The 23,785-nt window shown below is 34.0% G+C and overlaps 1 protein-coding gene across 2 annotated transcripts in view; it reads right to left on the bottom strand.

Annotated features, from left to right (window-relative positions):
- LOC129802165 (pleckstrin homology-like domain family B member 1) overlaps positions 1 to 23,785 on the bottom strand; it is a 67,976-nt gene that overhangs the window by 5,587 nt on the left and 38,604 nt on the right. The window contains exons 5-7 of one of the 2 annotated variants that reach the window (XM_055847784.1): positions 20,842 to 22,028; positions 15,184 to 15,298; positions 26 to 324 (exon numbers count right to left, since the gene is read on the bottom strand). In XM_055847784.1, coding sequence (XP_055703759.1) covers positions 26 to 324; positions 15,184 to 15,298; positions 20,842 to 22,028 — 1,601 coding nt within the window. Of the gene's footprint in view, positions 1 to 25; positions 328 to 15,183; positions 15,299 to 20,841; positions 22,029 to 23,785 lie in introns of both variants that reach the window. The other variant, XM_055847783.1, reaches the window with a different exon arrangement.

A 23,785-nucleotide genomic window follows, 5' to 3' on the forward strand; every position in this document is an offset into this window, starting at 1 on the left:
ATAGACATTTCAGGTGATTTCTCACCTCGTCAGCGGTCTCTGATGCTTTGGCAGATTCCGACGACTTCCGGCCACCAGACGCCCATTGTTGGAGCCTCCGCCGTCACTGGTGGCACTCTGGGACACCACACTATTCCTCTGACTGCCCCCAGAGTCCACCTCTGACCTCTCCACCTGCCGACTGGGAACTGTGCATATGTCACTCGTGGATTTGTACGCTTTGGTGGGTGCCACATCGTAGCTCTTGTCCTCATTCACCTCACTCAGGGGTCGAATTTGTTGCTCCGGCTGTTGCTGCCCATCGAATTCGGGATTTGAGTGTCGCTGCTGCCGCAGACATGGAAAAATTGCCAGGAAAATCACGAAATACAGTCCATCACTCTCTTGCCCACTTCCCAAAGTCTCCCTATCTTTAGTGATGAAAAATTGCTTTTTTTTGCCTCCTCAAGGAATGAAAAGCACACAAACTTCCTCGAAAGTGTGATTTTTATTTTATCCTTAATTGACAATGACATTTTTCTCAATAAACTTTGCAGCATTTTTTTTTTGTTTTTCTTTCCGCACATTTTGAAATGCACTTTTTCATAAAGTATCTTTAACAGCAATAGGAAATGTGACAATTAATTATTGAATTTAGAAACATAAAAAAAGAAAAAGGAGATCGATGCGAAAAAAGAGAAAAATAGATCTAGATAATATCGACTTATAGAAGGGTCGTCGAAGACCTGAAGTCGATAACTCCTACCGTTTGGCCTATATATTGAAAAAAATATATACAAATACTTTATTAATCCATAACTGATAGCAACTGATACAGTCAGCTTAGAAATTTTAAGACCTTTCAGACAAATCCAATCTTGGCCAAATAGCTTAAGAAACAATCCCTCTGGATCAATTTAACTTCGAAATCGAAAAATTCGATGTTGAAAATTTTTCGGTCATAGATACCTATGGACGATATGTCTGCCTACGCTGTCCCAAAACTCCCAGCCATTTTCCAAATAAGGTCAGAATCACATTTACAATAAAATGCTCGCCGTAGCCTCACCGTATTTCGTTAATTTACGCATTTTAATTGCAATTCTTGCGCAAATTTTCCATTACCGTATTACCTTATCTCATACTCGGTGGCACTAAGTAATAAAACAAGAAAATTGAAGAAATAAAACGAAAATTCGATAAACGGTGAGCAAAAAAAACTGCAAGAGAAATTAATCGTACAGTTTTTTTTGCTCACCGTTTATCGCATATTCGTTTTATTTCTTTAATTTTCTTATTTTATTTCCACATAGTGCCACCGAGTATAAGATAAGGTAATACGGTAATCGAAAATTTACGAAATACGGTTAGCATTTTACTGTCAATGTGATTCTGCCCTAAATAGAAATAAGTATCGTGATATTGGAATCGTGATAGAGGACATAAAGAGGATAGCAAAAGAGGTGACAAAGCATCCTAGCTTTTAGGAATGCTCGAACTCGTAACTCAGACGCTAAAGCTCAAAAGTACTTTTACATCATTTACCGTGTACCAGTTTACGACCAATTTATTGAATACGGGAGGTCCCAGGATTAAGATAAGTGTGCCAAATTCCGGTCAGCTTGCAATTCCGTCCACCTTTTTGTTCCTCGAATTTCCATGAATTTTCAGTTTTTACATACTTATAATCTCATCTTATAGTCACATATTATGCGAAAGAATAACAAAAAATCTAGCTTCGACAAACGAGAAGACGTGAAAACGACATTGGAAGAATTCCCGAAGGGCGAGGAAATATCGTCAGTTAAATCAGCATTTATCGTAACTTCATTTTTGCGATTTTGAGATATATACATATTTGGAATCAGCGTAATTTTGTTTATTAAACGCACTTGTGAAAAAGAAACATTTATAAGCCCATTAAAAATTATTTTAAATAAAAATTATCGTAAGTGCCCTTAATTAACAAAAATTTATCAGAATTTGTCGTAACTTCCATTTTTGGGGAAGTTACGACAAATTTCCTTACAAAATTTTCAATAATCAGCATTTGCCGTAACTTCTTTCGCTCACTTGCGTGGCTTATAATTTGCAGCAAAATTGCAATATTTCTCAATAAAACGTTTATAAACTCTTCCAAATATCGAAAGACAGTGCGAATAGTGTAACATGAAATCATTTTAATTCAATATTTGCGAGAAAAAAGTGAGAAAAAATCTCTACCCATCTGTCATTAATTCAAAACAAAACAAATGACGTGGCGCACAAAATTTATTCAATAAAACTTATGAAATAAAAGCTTTTAGGGACAGGGACCACAGTTTAATTGACTAATTTAGTGAAATAAAGGCACTCATTATCATTAGAGTAATTAAAATTGATATAATGTGTTTTTGAAAATTGTCGTAACTTCCAAGATCCCCATACATTGGAAGTTACGGCTTTATAAACGATGGAAGTTACGATAAAATATTATTGTGTTTCTTCTAACATATTTCTCAATATTGCAGCTTTTCAATAATTTTATAAAGATTTTCTCGAGTTAACTTACAGTTTATTAGTGCCACTTTCAATATTTTGACTCAAAAGTATCGCATTCGGGGCTCATTTTTAAGAAAAATAATATTGAACTGAAAATTTCGTCTCCTGAAAAGTTGTCAAAAGGAAGTTACGACAAATGCTGATTTAACTGACGATATGAGAATGAAGATTTCCGAAATATGCCACCAAAGTTATGTCTACATTTTTATTCATTTTAAAATGTGTTAAGATTGATTTTAGAGTCAATAAGGACAATAAACTGTCTACAAGGCTCCAAGCAACACTCCCTAAGAAGAAGGAATAAAAAAATCAATTTGTATTAAAAATATTACATTTAAAACATGAGACTTTCCCGCTTGCATGCAATTATGCCGAAATTTGGCACACTTACCTTGTGCATATTTTCGAAACCGAAGAAAATCGAGCGAAATGGCTTTATGCATACAGAAAATTTGCATACCCTCAGGAGATTTCTTTCGAAAAAGTTACAGAAACGCCGTAAGGTATGCAAAATATATTTGGTGTCAATTTTTCGGGCTATTTTCATGGCCAACTGTTCAAAATAAACATAAACATAATACCATTCAATTGGTAAGTGAGCTTTCTAGAGCCTTGTTTTTAACATGTGACCTTGATAAGTCGTTATTAGGAATGATTCAACGCCATTTTCGTACAAGGACGAATGTCCGCCTAGGTGATTTATAATACATATCCAAAAATGAAAAAAAAATCGCACGAAGCGTTTTCGAGCAATTCTAAGAAACATGATTTTGGTGCGGAACGTGTTAAGTCGCTATCTCTAACCGTTTGATCAAGCGCCTGGCAAGTTGGCCTTTTTATATGGAGTTATTTGAAGCCAATTCCTAAATTGATCTCGGATTCAGCTCACAGCGCTCCAAGGAAAAAATTGATTTAAACAAAAATTTAGTATATTTATCGCTCCATACGGAAAGGTATCTTATAATACGGAAAAACCTCTCACTTTTTAAATATTTAGCATAACGATCACGAGTGCAGAAAAATTCCCATACGCATTTGTATGTGAAAGTAAGAAATTGGCTTCAACTTTGAAGGCCACTCACCGGGGACTAGCGTTTGGCATTTAGGGCTGGTGACAGCCGAACGGACAGATGGACACACACCGTGACGACATTTCTCAGAAATCGTCTGAAACGCAAAGATTTGTTGAGAAGACTGGTTTCCGGGAGGTGAAAGGTGGAAACTTTGTGAGGTGAAAGAGGGGGAATGAAGGGAATGTTAACAATATTTAAGACAGCTTGTTGGGGGTCTCCCGAAGGTCCCAAGTGTCTATCTTTAACCGCTTGGGCTCTAAGCGGGGTAACGGCTGGGCGGACAGACGGACAGACAAACAGAGTGACGTAAAAAAATCGGAACATAAGATTTCGAAAATTCTAGCAAGATAGGGTAAGATAGGGTAATTCGGAATCATGTCTATTTTGGAATTTTGTGATTTTCTCGACGTTACAGTTGATTAGAGAGAAAAAGAAAACTACGAAGAAGTACAATTATAAAGACATGATTCTAACTTAAAAAGAGAGCAATCTATTGATTCTATATAATCATTTTTTTTCAATTTGTTACCATTCTGGAGTCTATACGGTAAGATATTAACTTTCGGTCTTCGATGACCCCCCAAAAAAAAAAGAAACACCCATCAACGAGTATTTCTTAACCGAAACCACCCCGATACCCTTCATCTTCTACAAAGTCATGGTTTTGGTATATCTAAAAATAGGCCCTACCGATTTAATTCACTTTCAGATAAGTTGTATAATTTGTTCAAGTAAACTTTTTTTTTCATGGTAATGTGTGACCAGTAGGGGAATTCTGTAACAGTATGACAATGTCATATGACAAATTTAATTTTTTTATCTGGTAAATTTAGAAGAACTTATCGAAAATCCAATTTATATCAGTAGCAAAGAGCTGCATAAGAACTCCTTTCTATGGCCATTCGATGTTCATTGAGCTTTAATGTTGTCCTGCTCCTGAATTTACTACGAAAATTTGTCATATGACAATGTCATATCGTTACAGAATTCCCCTACAGGATATTCACCATCTTGAATCTTGAAAGGTCATACGTCAACCACTCTACAGGGCTCAATTTTCAAAGAAATTGCTTAAATTTGGATTTTTCGGAAAGGTCTTGAAATTTCCAACTCAGCAGTATTGGTTTAAATCGGCGATGAATTGATAAAGTACCTGTAAATGATTTAATTTTCTCGAATTGACTTTTTCATTTGTCCGTATGCTTTCTATCCGGAACAAAACAATCAAAAATGCACACTTTCCTTAAGCTAGCCCTTTAAGCTCGAAAACATGAATCAAGCTACCCTGCAGTCCCCTACAATTTCTGATAGGCATGCTTTGGCAGATTGTAGATAAGTCTTTGTATTTAACTCCGGCAGCATAGATAAATTTTATCAACGAGACACTTTGTCACTAAAATCCACCTCACAAACGAATTTGCATACATTCCGAATTACAAATACTCAGAGGATACCATTAAAGAATCTCAACCCTTGTAAGCTTTCAAAAGCTTACCCCAGTTTTTTCTTCCTAATGAAATGCACAAGAGAAAGTTTGGAAAAAAAATTTGTTAAGGGTGTTTGTTGCATTTACAAATTCTCTCCTCTTCTGAGTTTAAAGTGAAAAAAAATATACTTGTATATCTTGAAGGAAAATATGATTAAGAGTTTTGACAATAGAGTTGAGACAGAATGTGCTATATAGGAGGAAAAGGGTGCTGAAACGAAAAGAACTGCAGAAGAGTTGCTTACCAACACAACATTATTATGGGAAAATGGGAAGATTGTGAGAAAAAGTTTAGTGATCACGTAATTTACTTTCTGTTGGTACATGCTAAAGTATCACATATATATTTTATTTTTGCACATTATTTAATATTTTTGTTTGATGCCAAACGGAAAACGGAGACACACGGACGGAGAGACAACCAGCTAAAGCAACAACAACAACAAAAAATTACAACACAAGAAAAGTTTGGTTGGAAAAGTTCATGAGAAGAGTGAACAGATGAAACGTCCGGAGAAAATAAGACAACTTTCAGCAGATGCTGCAATTTTTATTTCTAACAGATTATTATTATTATTTTCTGTCCTCACGAAGCTTGAATTTCTCAACATTGGAGAACAACTTTTCTGTCTGCCTTGTTATTGAGAAAAACTTCACAAGAACACACATTTTATTGTTTGTCTCTTGCTTATACATTCTAATTAGGTACGACGCGACTCCCAATAGGACTAATATCGATGTAAAAACCCTTTATCAATCATGGCAATTTATTTTTGTTTCTTTAACTCCAAAGAGAAATCGAGAATGTTGCTTACTTATGCAGAAGAGCTATAAAGAAACGTGATGTACTACGAATTTCACACAAGTTTATTCCGATTTAGTCAATATGGTATACCAAAATCCGGAATCTACATGTCCTTAATTCAAATCTCCTTTGGCTTACGATTCATCCTTTCCATTTTATCGTCCACAAGTCAAATAATTCCACTTTTGACAAGGAGTTCTATTTCATCGATTTTTTATAACTTCTTCTCCCGAAGTATACACTTAAGTGATAATAATTATGTCAAGAGATCCGTTCGTTTGCATCGAATTATTTCTCGTATTGGAAGAATTACACTGAACTCTCCATTATCAGGATAATAGAATGAAAATGACAGTTAAGAATTCAAAGTTTTGACAGCTGTCATCTGAATGGGAGTAACCGGTTGGCCAAATTATCTCAGAACGCATCATTTGAACTTAGTTCAACCGATACGTCTTTCAAACTACTGACCACCAGGGATCCCAGAGCTTAAATGTTTGCCTTTTTTAAAAGCAATTTTTTCACTAATAAATTCTAGAATTTTGGAATTTTTAGAATTGGAGAGTAACGTTCTGTCGTCTATCTGTTTTTTCTTACAAGGGAAGTACTCGAGTCATCAATTCCAGATTCGTCTGGGGCTTTGCTCAACTACGCATAAAGGCATCAAATTAAACGTGGTATATTCAAAAAGTGCGAAATCGGGTTAATTTTTTTTTTTTTTAAATTCCCCAAAGTTGAAAATGACACCTTACGCAGCACATAATAAAGAAAATTCGTATGGGACTGCATGCAGCGCTGGCTCAGCGGTACAGCACAGGACGTTCAACGGGAGTGCCGCGTCGTGGATCTTTTACCAAACGGTAAAAGATAACGACGTGAGGTCTCTTAAGGTCCCCTGATAAAGTGACTCTGGGAAATAATTCCCTCATTTTTTTATAGATATCTCTGAATATATTTTCAAAAGTTTCTTAAGCGAGCATTCTGGCAAAAATCTCAAAGAGCCTCTGTCATTCCTTCAAACGGATATTTCATAGAAAATTTTAAGCATTCCAGGTTGTAACCCGTGGAACCGATTTTGATAACATTTTTAAAACAGTTTTAAGCGTTTAAGAAAAATCTTTTTCAAGGTATATCAATCTTATCGAAATCGTTTCATCCTGGAATGTTACTTATAATCAGTTACTGATTACAAGAATCAGTCATTTACTTTACTTTCATTTCGCATCCTTCAATTTAAGCTGAGACTCTTTATAATCTCAACTTCTGTAATCAAAATATTTACTAAGCACTGAAAATGTCCAATGCCATTAATAGTGTTCCATATAAGAGCTTGGAAAAGGTAAAAAAAAGACCGTTTAGCACAGGATTATAAGTTTACTTGAAAGAACCGATGATTTTTCTCTTCTCTTTCACCTGATTAACCAATGGCAAACTTGTAATGGAACCAGTGGAAGTCACTGGAAGTATCGATCCTTTCCAATTCTCAATTTCATAAATCTGAAGGTTGTGATGAATCTTTCAAAGAAAATTTCTAATAGCACCAATGATGTATGACTGGGAGGGTTCAAACTTTTCAATACCGAATTCTTTAATTCCCAACGTAGTAATGGAATGGTTTATCTGCGAACTGGAGGCTTATTGGAATTGATAATTTGCAATGGAACCTATGGAATGTCACTGGTAGTGTTTTATATATCCAAGACCAAATTGCATAAATCTGAGGATTATAATGAATCTTTTAAGTAATCTACTGAAAAAAATACTCGAATGGAAAATTAGCAATGGAAATACTGGAATATCATTAGAAGTATTCAAACTTTCCCGCCGTAATGGGAATAGTTTATTAACGAACTGGAAATTTGCAATAAAACAGATGGAATGTGACTGGAAGTGTCTAATGTATCCAAGACACACTTTTATTATTATGACAGTCGTGATGAAATTGTCAACAACGCACTGGAAGTTCACATAAATTGTGTATTTACAACGAAATCACTGGAATGTTACTGGAAGTGTCTATTCTTTCCAATACTGAATTTCATACATCTGAGGATCGATGAAACTTTTCAGCAATGGACTGAAAAAATACTCGGATGGGAAATGTGTAATGCAAATACTGGAAAGTCACTAGAAATGTTTTGTCTTTCCAATAACCAATTCCATAAGTCTAAAGGTTGCGATGAAATAGTTTATCAGCGGACCAGATATTCACTGTAATGGGAAATTTGCCATTGATCCACTGAAATATGACTGGAAGTGTTCAATCTTTCCAATACCAAATTTCTTTAACAACGCAATGTGACTGGAAGTGTCTAATTTTTCCAAGACAAAATTTTATTATATTGAGAGTCGTGATGAAATTGTCAACAATGCACTGGAAGTCTACAGAAAAGCTGTATTTACCATGAAACCAATGGAATGTCACTGGAAGTGTCTAATATTTGCGATACCTAATTCCATAAATGTAAGGATCATGATGAAACTTTTATGCAATCGACTAAAAATTTACAGGAACGCAAAATTTTCAATGGAAATATTGGAATGTTGCTTTAAAGGTCTAGTCTTTCCAATGCCCCATTCCGTAAAATTCATTGTGTGGAAATTCATTGGAATGGGAAATTTGTGATTGGATTAATGATTTGTGACTGAAAGTGTTTAATCTTTTCAATGTCCAATTCCATAAGCCTGTATATTGTAATGGAACCAAACTGGAAGCTTATTGGAATTTGAAATTTACAATGGAACAAATGGAATGTCACTGGAAGTGTCTGATATTTCCTAGGGCTAATTCCATAATTCTGAGGGTAGTGATGAAGCTGTCTAACAAAAGACTGGAAGTCCACTGGAATAGGAAATTCCTAATGGAACCAGTACAAAGCACTGGAAATTTCTAGTTTTTCTAATACTCAATTATTGAAGCTTGAGGATCGTGTTGAAGCTTTTAATAAAATGTATAGAAATTTACAAAAAATAAAAATAAATGTTAAATGGAAGAAATGGAATATCACGGGAATGGACTGGAATATTAGTGGAATGGGAAACTATAAATGGAATATCACTGGAAGTATCTGATATTTCCAAGACCTAATTCCATAATTCTAAGGGTAGTGATGAAGCTGTTTAACAAAGGACTGGAAGTTAACTGGAATGGGAAATTTCTAATGGAACCAGTGCAAAGTCACTGGAAATTTCTAGTTATTCTAATACTCAATTATTGAAGATTGAGGATCATGTTGAAGCTTTTAATAAAATGTCTAGAAATTTACAAAAAAAGGGTAATATAAGAAATGGGATATCACTGGAATGGACTGGAATATTAGTGGAATGGGGAACTATAAATGGAATGTCACTGGACGTTTCAGATATTTCCAAGACCTAATTTCAGCAAGCTTGAAGATCGTGTTAAAACTTTTAATAAAATGGCTAGAATTTTACAGGACAGGTTATCACTGGAATAGACTGGAATATTAGTGGAATGGGAAACTATAAATTGGAATGACACTAGAAGTATTTAGGCTTTCCAGAGCCTATTTCCACAAGTCAGAAAATATATAAATCCCCATGAAAGAACTGGTTAAAGTAAAATTTACAAAGATACATATCTTTTTTTCTCTCAGTGCAGAAAATAACAATAAATCATCTCTGTATCCCACTACATATAAATTATATTCTGAGACAGACATTTAAAAGTATTTAAATTTTAAAATAATATAAAGATAGAAGTGAGAAATAAAACATACAAATGGATTGCGAAGTTGAATTCTAGCTGTAGATGATTTTCTTGTATTCACATACGTCATCCAAACTGACATCCTCTATTTCCGTCTGAATTCTTCTTCTCTCCACTTCCTCTATCACGTTCCACTTTACGACGGAAAGCACACCCCCTTTTTTTGGTGGAATATCTCTAAATTCACGTACCACTTTAGGGGAGTATCCTCAAATGCTCAAGTCACAAAAACGAAAACGTAAAAAAAAATAAAGTTTGCAATATATTTCTCTTGAATTTTCCCACGGTGTTTTTTTTCGCGCAAGTTTAATCGTTTTAAATTTAAACCAGTCAGACAGTCTTTAGTTATGAAAATTTCGTGAAATACTAAAGATCACCTCTTAAGAGATTCTTCTCAAAGGAATCATCACAGAAATTCACTCTCGCTCTCAATTTGACGATGGACGCAAGCGGAGTTGCTCGAAATTGTCATCATGGTGATTACGGAAAATAAATACCCGGCGTCTCCTCAGAGGAGACCAATAGACCGTTCTTGCCTTGATGTCTCACCACAGAGAAAAGCCACAATTTATAGAAATAAAAATATCAATAATTTATCTTATCGTCTAACGATGAGTGACAAATAACTCCACAAACTCCACTCTCAAATAAAAATATTGAGAAAGAGAAGCTTGAAAATATACTTCATGTACTTCACTTTGTGCAACGGTCTCAATAATAAATACAGCAATTTTATATATAAATTTATCATGATGCTATTTCACCAAATGATCTCTCAAATTGTTTTACTACCTTGCGATTTTATTTTGAGTGTACTCAAGCCTCTTCCGTCAATCAAAATAAATTCAACTGCGTACAAAAATAGCAATTTTCGCAAACTAACTCACTAATTTTAGATGGCATACAATTTCGCAAAATTAGACACCGCAACTAGTTCATCAAGAATCTTATTAAGGTTCCGACTATTTACAAATATCCAGCAAGGGATTTTGGGACTTTTGGGACAGAATTTTATGAACAAAAAGTTTGGATTATTTTCCTACTTGTTTACACTTTAAAAGGATTTTAAGAATTTGTTTTTCCAACGATTATTCGAACAGTTTAAAACAGTTCTAATGTTGTCCCAAAAATGTCCCAAACCTCAAAATGAATTTTTTGGGAAAATTTCCATGATTCGTACGATCCTAAAAATCGTTTCTGAATCGGAGACAGCGAAAATCTCGAATGTTCAAAATCCTGAAAGGGATAAAATTATATGCAGGATAATGTTTAGAATAATTTCCCAAGATACAGAAAATTTCCCTTTGCCTCGAGCAAGCAGGGGTGCAATCATGAGAGTAACTATGACACTTTTAAGAATTCGAGATTTTGGTTTTCAGAATTTTGGCCATTCGGACTTTTGGTTTTCGGGTTGTTGAGTTCGGGATTTTGGCTTGTGATTTGGGACCTGTTCAAAGCTTCAAATTGAACACAAAAATATCAAGGAGCAAGTATGATAAAGGATAAGGGAGCAAAAAAGAATTTAAGATGAATAATAACCTTTCGAAGAGACAAAACCCACTCCAAAGCCAAGCCAAACCTATTCGAAAATCCACCGGAAGGCTAAAATGCAAGTTCGTATAACCCGCTGCTTTAGCGGAATTTCAGGATGGCAGAACGTTTGAATTATAGTTTCATTAAAATACATGTCCTCTAAATGAACTTGCTCACTTTTGTGTAACACGTCGGTTTAAACACTCGAACTTCCAACGGGTTTTTTGGATAAGTTCTCTCTGATATACAGTAGACTCTCACTCAATCGGCTCTTTTTCAATCGGGCGAAAACTTTTGTTGACAGTTTTCACGATTAATTATGAAGCTAATTTGCTCAAATTCGCTGTAGTTCTTCCTATTTTATCGTGATTCTTTATAATTGAGCACTTTTTGTGGAATTTACAAAGGCTTTGACGCTAAATTCTATCGCTAAACCGGATGACATTTTACCCCATATTCACGATTGAGAGAGAGTCTACTGTACCTTCGAATCGGTACAGGAAAAATCTCAACCGGAGAGATCTCTCAAATCGGGAAGGTAATTATTGAACGGGAGGATTGTGTCTTCCTCATTGGTTCTTGGTTGGTCTTTTGTTTATGATTTATATCACTAATTCCTCTACTTTCTTGTGCGTCAGTTTTGAATTTTGATTATGAGGTCTAGATATGGGATCATTAAAGGAATATTTACAATTATCTACATATTTTAAAGTGTTAAAATGGTTAAAATAATGAAATTTTAATTTTACTATCTTTTCATTGTTTTAACACTTTTAAATATGTAGATAATTGTAAATATTCCATTAATGATCCAATTTCTAGAGCTCCTAACCAAAATTAAAAACTGATGAATAAGAAAGTAAAGGAATTAGTGAAAAAAATAATAAACAAAAGACCAATCAAGCAGTAAGATAGAAAGCTTGTAATTCAAATTGAAAAATTCGTTACGATTTAAATAAAAATTTCCTCCAACAGCCACTGACTGAGGAAGACACGATCAGTGTCGAAAGCTCTGTCTGAAAAACCTAGCTCTGTTTCAAGCTTGAAAGCTTGAAAAGACTTTTGAGCGTGTATTTCTCAACCAAAAAGGCCATGTTTAGACCTTCTGGAAAGGTCTTGGAATTCTTAATAAGCCTAAACCAATTTTAATCGGTTTTGAAACGGTAATGAACCGATTGAGAGTCAGCAACTAATTTTTCTCTGAAAATAAAATATATTACTCCGTAGCTGTTTTGGGCGATGTTTTGAGTGATTTATGAATCGGTTCAAATCGGTTGAAAACCGGTAAACGATAAATGATGCGAAAATACTTTTAATGCTTAAACTCCACGGGGAAAGTAGTACATAATCGATTTTTTCTTCACCCAAAATTTCTACCCAGTTTTCTTAATAAATTTTCGCGTTTCAGACTATTTCTGAGAAATCGTCGGTTGCGTCTACCTCTGTCGTATCTGCATTTCTTTTGTGTCAACATTTCACGCAAGAGGGGACGTATCTATTGTAGCTTGGACCGAATGCAGATACAAAACAAATGCAGATACGACAGAGGTAGGCGCAACTGACGAAATGTCGTCACGCTGTTTGTCCGTCTGTCGGTGCGGCTGTCGCCAACTCTAGAGGCCACACGGTAATTTCGGAATTATATGAAAATATCGTTCCTGATAACGGTTCTTCAAAGTCAAAGCTTAAACCGAATGGTATCATGTTTCAGGTTGTTGGAAAGGTCTTGGAATTTCCGATAGAACTGAACCGGTTCCAATCGGTTCTGAATCGATAATGAACAGGTTCATAACCGATAACCAATTTGAAATTCAATTAGGGGAGACCGGGGAGGTTTGGGACAAAGCAATTTTTTCATTAATTTTTGAAATAAATCGGATTTAACCACTACTCAATCGTAGACAATATTAAGATGTATCTTGACTAAAAAAAATGGATATCCTCAGTTTTATTGTTTTAATTCTATGAACATTTTCTTAAAAATTGAAAAAAATTGTATTTTTTGATTTCTAATTTTTGCTCTTTATATTTTTTATCAGCGATATATAATCAAAACTTTTTTATCTCATTAGCTAGCAATGTAATCTGGGAACATATTTTTATAAAAGTTTCAGAGATTATACACTCTTGTTTTTTACTTAAAGGTTTTAATTACCAAAACTACCCGCGGGGATGTTTGGGACACCTGAAAGGGGATGAATGGGACGTTGATTTTCGACAAGATTGTAGGTGGTATGCAATTGTTTATTGTCAAAATGAAGAGTAATGCCCAGTTTCTACTGAATATCTTCATCTTGTGCAAACTTTACCAGTTGAGCAGTTGTTTACAGGGACAATTAAATCATCAATGTCTTGGGAATCAATAATTTATTCTCCAAAGAATATTCGACTTTTGCTCAATCCCGTTAAAAGCTATTTTCCCGAAAATTTCTCGAGCAATATCCTCTAAAATTCTCACAAGTTCTCGAGAAAAGGCAAGGCGAGAGCTTATTCAGAGAAATAAGGAAAAACTGTGTACTAAGCAGTTGTCGTAAAATCAAACAGGAATCCGTCAGTGAGTTCAAAACTTACAGTTGCAAGAAAATCTACTCGCGTGTGGAATTTGATGATCATAATTGCAATACTTAGAATAAAAAAGCAAAGAAAGGTAGATAGAATACAATAAGAAAATACTTTAAATAACTGATTGACAATAAATGAATCTACTGTACAAATTAAATTGATATTAATTTCTAAGTATGAAAAAAAAAAGATTTCACATTTTTATTTTGATTAGAAATATTTTTAATACAGTACTTAAAATTAATTAACGCGCTCCAATAATGCAAATTATGCGAGAAAAAACGCGTCCCAAATATGCCCTTTTGCGTTCCATACTGCCCCACATCGGGGAAGTTTGGGACAAAGCGTAAAGTTAATTATTTTATCTTCTCCCTAAAAACTCAGTTGTTTTCCAAGTTCTATCGAATACTTTTTATAAAGTCAATACCTATAGGTATCCTATAGATCGCATAAAATTGTAATACACTATCGTGGTTTTTTGGAATACTGTCTCAAAGTCAAAACATGAAAAAGTGTCCCAAACCTCCCCGGTCTCCCCTATATTAGGCCTGTGATTTTGGGAAATGTTTTGAAATCAATTCAAATTGCTTGTGAACCGATAAGTAATTTTTGTCCGAAAATCATTTTTTTTTATTATTCTTAAAATTATTTTGTGGGATCTTTCGGGTTATTTACAAATCGGTTAAAATCGGTTGAGAACCGGTAAACGGTAAATGATCCGAAAACACTTTTGAAGTATAGCATCTAAGTCACGAGTTTACCACCCTTTTATTTAGCAAAAATTGACATAAAAAAATCCCTTTCATCAGTCGTAAAGGGTTAATAGGTAAATAATACACCAGAAATTGTAGAGAAATTTTTCTATGCTGATTTTTTTCTCAGTGCAATGTTAAACCTTTAAAATGCGTGTTTGGCCACAAAAAGCTGTGGACAAAGAGAATTGAAATCGTCGCAACCTTCTCCCTTTGTAAAACTTCAAAAGCTTTCCCTCAATTCTCTGTTGAATTTGCCATTTTCCACAGCAATTTCCCGCAATTTCCACATCACAATTTCAACGATTTATCTCCACTTTATCATTGCTCTTTCATTGGATTGATATCAGCATCTTATCATTTTGTTAATTAATGATTTTCTTTTGGAAATTCAATCAGGTAAACGATTTTAATTTAATTGTGTAAAATATATTCTTGCGAGAATCATGGGAAAAGTTCTATTAACAGAGTTTCCCGGCAATGTAGAAAAATGTAATAAAATTGTTTGTGTCTCGACTACAGGAACTTTGGTGAAAGCTTTTTTTCTTCAAAGTGGATAAAACAGAATAAATTCTGCTCGTTGATTTCCCTCCCAAAAATAAATTCAATCAAGAAAGAGATTACTGGCGTGATAAAGTGATAAGGGCAAATAATGATTTTGGTGTGATAAAAATTTATCAGGTGCGCTTTTGCAAAAGGAAAAAAAAATGAATGAGACCTACCTGACTAGATTTCTCCATTTTGGTATTTGAACTCAAGGGAATATTCTCTGCATGATTTTCAGCCTTTTTGGAATTTTCAGCACCCTCCAAAGCGGTATCCTTATCATCAATGGCACTGAAAAAAAATTTAAAAAAAAAAGAAAGACAAGCTGTAAAGTTAATCAATTCTTGTAGAAGTAATAAAGCAGCTTGAAATATGTCATAAAATTAAATGTGTTAAAAGGTTAATAACCAGCATAAAAATCCTCTAATTCGATCAACACTCATTTTTTCTCTTTCTCCATTCTTAGTTCTACGACTAACAACTTTTTTTTTCGTCCACTTTACTGTCACATTTAACTGGGAAGCATTAACAAAATTTCAAAGACCAACTCCCAGAAATAAGTTCCATTGAATTTATGAGGAAATCTGAGAGAGAAAAAAATTTGAGGAATTTGTCTATAGCAGCACAAAGTGAATTTCTCTGAAATGTCTCCAACTGCCAGCAAATATGCAGAAACTGATTAATGTTCGGAAACCCATTCAAATTGGCAATAATTGAAGAATATATTAAACTTATTCAAAAGTTCACGTGAAAATGGGCGCGGAAAGATGATTTATCGCCCAATCACTGTCACGAAAAAGAAGTCATCCAAAAGAACTTTGTAAGAATTCAACTGATGGATTAGTGCAATATTCTGCCTCATATACGAAAAACGTCCGAATTGTTGAATATTCCGTGAAAAACTGCCAGTTATTGACGCACACTTTAACAATAATTTTCAACACAACTCCAACCCACCACGATAAGAGAAAAATTCATTTCACAGTCATGTTAGATAGTGAACAATATGGTCAATTGTATTTGTTCAAAATACTCTCACTCTTCGTCACAGAAAATCTAACATTTCAATCACGGAAAAGTGACTGGATCATTTTCTCTCTCTGGCTGGATAAAGAAAAAAACTGTGTCAATGTACAATTGAATTTTCAATTGCTTCTCCTCAAAAGATATGAGTCATTGGCTTTTTGGAGCAAATTCAGGCTGAAAAGTTCCACAGACTCACAATATTTATTTTCTGATTGGCAGGCATTGATTTCCATTAAGAAACATAATTAGAACATTTTTTTTTCACCAGGGACACATTTGGTTAATTTCGAAAAACTTCCAAATTCAAAAGCGATCTTTCGAAATTCGAAATACTTCTTTTCGAATTTGTTTTACCTCAAGGGGTCATTCATATGGAGAATTCTATGCATTCTGTGGCAATTGCCTCAGAAATGTTCACGAAACATATTAACTTAAAAATTCAAAACAACGTTGCACGAAACGCGAAAAACCTGAGAAAAAAAGCTAGCTTGACAGGCTTTACGAAGTGCTTGAACTCGTGATGTAGGGGAAGGTTTTGAACCTTCGTACTAAAAAAGGAATCCAAGATTTAAGATTTTTTACTGAATGCCACGCAAACCGAATCAATTATATCACTATGTCAAAAAAATCTCTTACTTATTGGGTTCATAATTCTGCCTCACAAAATTCCTGGAAGTCCTTGGATTTTCCTCTACAGGAAAATGAAAATGTAGTAGCATTTTTTACGAATGTATCCGGTACCGGAATGCTTCATACCATTTCTTCCAACCCCTGTAAGCCTCATTTTCCCCGGAAACGTTACACCGGAAACAAAAATTTGGGCATCACTACTTAGATGGAACTTTCATCTACTTCTTTTCACTGTTTGTAGAAGGTATCACGCATTAAAAGATCAATTTTAAGCTATTTTTCTAACACATGTTTTTTGACACTCGGAAAACCATGTTTTCCCTGCATTCTGACAGTCAGTTCAGAGCTCGGTTAGGTGTGATTCTCTTATAATCACACCTATTGTAATCCTCGGATTTTCTCTGACACCTCCAAACAGTCTTACAGAACATATTTCGGACACAACTAATTTCAAAAATGACCAGCCATCAATTTAAAATGAAATGTGGAAAGTTTCACTTTAAAACAATGAAAATTTTATGAAAAATACTCGAAATACATCGAAGTGGCAACAAAAGAAACACATCTACCTTAAACAGTCTAGTTTCATCACTGCACAAATCAGAAAGAAGCAATCACACCTATTGTAATCCTCGTATTTTCTCTAATACTTCGCATCTGTCTTACAGAACATTTTTTGAACATCAGTGATTCTTAGAATTACCAGTGATTAATTTAAAGTTAAATGAGGAAAACTCCGCTTGAAAACAAAGCAAATTGTATGAAAAATGTTTAAAACGCACCGTATGGACAATGAAAGAATCACACCTACCATAAGCAAATTTAGGCTTAATGTTTGATTTGACAGAAGCGAAACAAAAAACATCTGATGAAGTCTCACTTTGCTGTGGAAGTGCGTGTTTTTCTTCGAGATTTTCTTGAAAAATGTTGTAATCGTTGTAATATCACAATTTTCTTGTCAACTTGTTCAGTGGAATCTCTGGATGGGTCAAAATATCCAGAGCGTCGTGCACAGTGTGTCCCAAAACAGTCTGGAATTCACAGAGTTGGTAGTCAACGATTCTGACTGATATTTTTACGAACCTGCAACTGAAGGCAATCTTTGTGAACTTTTCTTCGCCCACAATTCCACCCCCTTCTAGCGAAAGATTTTCACGGTAAATATTAACCCTGATAAACCTTCTATAACCTGGAATGTTGTTTTTCTTCGAAAAGACTCTTATAGCGTGAAAAAATGCATAAAATAATACACATCGGAATTGCGATTTTAGGCCCATTTTTTATTTTTGCTTCTAGAATCCAGCAAAAAAGGCCTAGGCTCCAAAGATTGTCCGGAAATGTGAGATGTGGGATTAGCTATAAGAATTTATGACCATGGATGACATTCATTTAGTAATTTGGAAAAAATCAACATTTACGAACCTGCAACGTTACGAAGGTGCAAAACCTTCCCCTATATGCTATACCTCAAAAGTACTTTTGTATCATTTACCGTTTAAATCGATTCATAAATCATTCAAAAGATCCCCTAAAAAAGTTTGAAGAATATTGGAATTGATTTTCGGAGGAAAATTACTTTTGGGATTATAATCGGTTCATTACCGGTTCAAAACTGATTTGAACTTATTTATAAATCACTCAAAACATTTCCCAAAATAAAACTCAGGAGTAGTATAAATGAATTTAGAATAAGAATTAGTTATCGGTTATGAAATGATTCATTACCGGTTCAGAACGTATTGAAACCTGTTTAATTTTATCGGAAATCCCAATACCTTTCCAACGTCCCCAAACATGATTACCATTCAGTTGAGAAACACGCTCTTTAGAGCCTTTTTAACGTTTGAACTTGAAAAACGTTATTAGGAATTATTCAACGATACGAAATAAGGACGCAATGTCTATCGCCGCCGACACGGCTTCTCTAAAATCGAGCCGCCATCGCCATCATAACCGACAGTTTCCTTCACGTTATTTATTAAAGATACTTTTAAAAGCTTTGCAAAATCTGAAAAACTAATAAATTTGTATAAAAATAAGTCAAAAGATTGATTTATCACGTGACCAGAGAAAAAAATTAAAAGATTTCATGAAATTCAAGACAATCTAAAAAAAAAGTATTGGAAAATCCGAAAAATTGAAGAAAAGTCTCGTAAGAATACGATACTTCCAGAAATTGTCCCTCGTAAATTTCACCAGACTTCATGAATTTAGAAGATCAGCCTGATTCCTCTAATTTTGAGCTGATCCCTAAGCCAATCCCTGTGTCTAATTTGGGCTTTGGTCCTGCTACTGAATTGTCAAATACTTCAAATAAGTTTTATTAATTACAAATCGAAAATAGACCATAAAGTTAAAATAAAAATAAAAATTAGAATATATTTAATTCACAGACGTTATTCGAAAAGGATTTGAATTTGATAAAAATAAAATAAAATAAAAAAAAAAACATTTAAATTTTACACATTTCAAGAGGCGCTCACATAAACAGGAATTCACAAAGTATCACTTTTTTCAATTTTTTTTTATCAGAATTTCTAGTCTTTTGGATTTCGCGAAACATTTTTCTTAATATAAGCTACCCTTAGCACATTGACGTTTATACTTTCGAAGTATATTTTCGAAAAATGTTTTGACGATCCAAAAAAGAACTAATTTTAAAACGTTACGTAGAATATCAGTTTTTCCAAATCTCATTCTTATAAATGCGCTTTTTGAAAAGCTTAAAAACTTCAAATCAAGCAATGTTTAGTTAACGAGATTTACAACTTTTTTTCTAATGAATTGCCTTATGATCTTTCTGAATTAGAAAATTTTGGACATGTCGAATATTTTTCGGAAATATCCGATTACTCCCGAAAAAAGAGGATCACATGCATTTCAATTTTGACTTACAATATTACTCAATGACTCGGATGAGTTCGGATGATTAAATTTTCGAATATTATATAAAATTTTAAAATTCGAATTTATTCTTCGTGAAATATATCGATTTTTCTTCTACATGAAATATCAGTAGAGTAGTAGTGAGTGAGTATTTTAGCAGCATATTCACAAACAGTATAGTGTACCTTCGTCATTTCGATATTGATCTTCGAAAATACCTTTCAAATGTAGATTAAAATTTGTAGACTTCTAAAGTATTAATTATTTTCTTCGAAATTTCAGCAAAATTCGAAAAAAAACTTCATAATTTTGTAAAGATTCAAAATAAATTTACAAATATATTTTTATAAAAATTGTAAGGACGTATAACGTTTTCGAAACTTATTAATGTAGATATACATATTTTCGAACATTTCGCTCTGCCTTCATTTCACATTTTTTCGCTTCTAGTCAACCAAGTCAACAATTGACTTACAATATTTTAGCATCAACTGTTAGCTACAATACCTTCAATATTTCGATGTAGACAAGGATGTACGTACATCTTCGAATACATTTTCAAACGGTTAAGTAATTTTGAAAAATTACTTTTAAATGCGGCGTCCTTGTTAATGGCATTGGCACACCTTTCCAATTGAGTGAAATTCATTCGATTTAAATGTTACTTCTTACTCTTTCAAACGGAAATCAGCTATAGCTGTCTTTTTCTGTCAAATGAAATTCAAAATTGAAATTAAAATTTCAATTTTAATCTGACACAAAGAGACAAACATATATTATTTCAGTTTGAAAGAGTAAGAGGTAAAATTTCAATCGATTGAATTTCACTCAATTGAAAAGGTGTGCCATCACCATAAAAATCATTGTTTAAAATTTCTTTATAAAAATCTCCAACTGTCAGTTAAAATCCTCGAAATTTCGATGTAGACAAGGATGTACATTTTCGAACAGAATTTCGAAAAACTAAGTAATTTTTAGTAAGTGGCGTTTTAATCTAAGTACTTGTACTGTTTTCGAAATCCAAGCTAAATGCATAAAATGCGACTTAACTTTGCTCTATTTTTCTGAATGGAGTTTTCGAAATTCGAAAGTAAATAGTTTTCGAAAAGAATACTTAATAACGCTCAATCTGGCTTAATCAATCAAGAGAAATTTTTCAAATTGCAGAATTCGGAAATCTAACATTTCTTTTATGTAAAAAGAAAATCTAAAGTCCATTTCGAAATTCGAAACTAAAAGATTTCCGAAGGTTTTCCTGAGAATTTAAGAAAAAAACTTAAGGTAAAACTCACCTTTCAACTGAGTCGGACTGGCTGTTGATGTGGAGCCTCAAGTACTGAGCTCTGGCCTCATCGTGACTCTTCTTCTTCAGCTCAAACATCTTCTGTCGCTCGTGTTCAATGACGTGGCATCCCTGCTGCGTGAGTAGTAGCTGCCGATTCCTCTCAATCTCCTTGATGCTCTCGCGGACCTTGTTGCTGGCGCCCTCTGTATCAATTGGCACCTCCGTGGTCAGCTTGGTGATCCTGTCGATGTCATCCTGGGAGGGAATTCTCCTCTCCAGTGGATTCACCTCAAAATCATCCGATTCCAAGGAAAGATTGAGATTGATCCCATCGGCATTTTTTTCATTGCCATCCGGCGACAATTCGTACTTGAGCTTGAGCAGTGGATCCGTTTCCGAATCACTTTTCCGCTTGAAAAGCGAACAGGAAGAATCCGGTGTACGTGCTGTTGATTCCTCACTGACATCTTCAGCCTGACGCAGTAGGCTATGCCCAGATGTTGTTAGATTGGTAATATCTTCACTCACGTCAATACTCCTCAAGGCCTTCTTTGGTGTACTCGATGGCATTTCGAGATTGTCAAAGAACATGTTTTCATTGACACTCTTGCTCATCACATCCACATCATTGGTCCTCCTGGCCAGAATTTCCTCCGATCCGTACAGAGACTGTGACAGAATCCTGTCCTTGGCCTTTGTCTTCTGTGCCATGGCCAGAAGATCTGCATCATCATCAGATTCCGACTGAGCCGTTGAAGGTTCCTGCCCACCAGAAAGAAGAAAGAGCTTCTTATCAATCGCCTTCAGGGTCTCTCGACTCTTCTCCAGATCCGTCAGCAGTGTCAGCAGATTCTTCTCCAGGACTTTCGTGTCCGTGCAGGCAATCTGCTGATTCTCCAGGCGCTGCAGTTCCAACTTCATTATCTGATTCCGTTGATCCTCCACGGACTTATTGAGTCCCTTCAGGTCATTGTGCAGCTCCTCTCTGTACGCCAACCAATCTGTCTCCTCTTCGAGATACTGAAATTCCAAATCTTCAAACACCTTTCGATCGTTCTCCAGTGACTCCAGAGCCTTCGACAGCTCTTCCCGAAGATCCCTGTCCTCCCCATTCTCCCTCAACATTTTCTCCAATCCGGCCACTTGATCCTGCAGCATCTCAATCTTCTGCCGCAATTTCGCCTGCTGAGTCTCCTGCAGAGAACCATTAAAAAAAACGACTTCAAGGACTCTGAAGAGATCGATAACCAAAGTACTGATCGCTGACCCTGATCAGCAGGGCCCTTGGTTCGATCCTTGATCAAATTCCCACAAAACATTATCAAAAACGAATCGGAGAACTTTTTGTAACTCTCAATGAAATTTTGTGAAATTTTGAAATATTATGGAAATAATAAAACGTAGAATTACTAGAGTAAGTAAATTTCAAGAAATTTCCTGAATTTCTGCCTAAAATAGGTGGCGACTGCTGTGAAATTTCTGAAATTTTACCATCTCTAAAAGAATTACTACTTCAAATATTGCAATAATTATACTGAAATTTTGGAAATATAATTTTAGGTTAAAAATATAAAATTTTATGAAATTTATTTGAAAATCTTTATAGAATTTTGGAAATTATCAGAAAAAAAACACAAATTTGGTTAAATTTTTAAGAGACTTCGAAAACTAACTGAAATTTTCGGAAACATGAGGCAAGTAAATTAAATTCTGTGAAATTTTCAAGAAATTTTAAAAATATTACCGGAATTTAGGGAATTTAAATTTTTTGAATCAGACACATTATAAAAAATTTTCAAAAGTTAAAACAAATTCTGTGGAAATTTTACACAGTTTAGAAAATATTACTGGAATTCCAACAAAATTGGGAAAATAACTTAAATTCTGCATATTCATTTCAATTTCAGAAAATTTCGAACAGTATCTTATGTCAAGTCAATTTTCTATGAAGTTCTGCAGCTCTTATTGAAACATTCCTCAAAGGATCTCGAAATTTTCAAAAAGTTACGCAAAATTCTGTGAAAATTTTAAAAGTTTAGAAAATATTTCAGAAATTCTGGAAAATTCTTTAGATGTAACTCAAATTTTCCATTTTTTCACGGGTTTTGATAGTTTCACTGAAATTTTCAGCAATTTTTTGATATTTTTAGAAAGATGACACAAATTTTCTCAATTTTAAGGCAGTCTTGAAAATATTATAAAATTTGAAAAATGGAAAAGTATATCTGACATTTTATAATTTTTTATGAATCATCGAAACTTTTACTGAAATTTTCAGAAATAAAGAGGAATTTTAGCAAAACAACCCAAGTTCTGAGAATTTTTTAAAACGTTTAGGAAATATATTCTCGGAAGTATTTTGTAAGAGTGTAAGTATAGTTGTGGAATTATTGAGTAAGTAAACAAAATTTTGTGAAAGTTTTGTACAATTTTGAAATATTATTGAAATTTTGGAAAACCTTTGAAAAGCAACTTAAATTCTGCAAAATTTGTTATAAGTTATTGAAGCTTTTAAAGAAATTTTCAGAAATTTCAAGTAATTTTATAAAAGTAACTCTCAAATTCTACGAAACTTTTACGAAGTTTTGTAGGCTTTTTTCAGAGATTTCTTTTTTTAGAAATTTTAGCAAGCCAGCATAAATTTTTCTAATGATAAAACATTTGTAATGAATTTTTAAAACTTATGCTCAAATCTTACTGATTTTTTTTTTGGAAAATTCGGGAAAACCCAAGATCTGCGACATTTTTATGAAATTTTAAAAATTTTACATTAAATTTCAGAAATTTTGCCATAGATCAACAAAATTCTGTGAAGTTTTTAAAGTCTAAAAAACTTTTACAAAGACAACACTAAGACTGTAAAATGTTTATGAAATCTTTAAGTTCTTACTGAAATTTTAAGAAATATTGGGCACTTTTTGAAAAGCATCTCAAATTGAAATTTTTTTTTT

The sequence above is a fragment of the Phlebotomus papatasi genome, chromosome 2 (assembly GCF_024763615.1).
Source record: "Phlebotomus papatasi isolate M1 chromosome 2, Ppap_2.1, whole genome shotgun sequence".
In the NCBI taxonomy this organism is placed as follows: Eukaryota; Metazoa; Arthropoda; class Insecta; order Diptera; family Psychodidae; genus Phlebotomus; species Phlebotomus papatasi.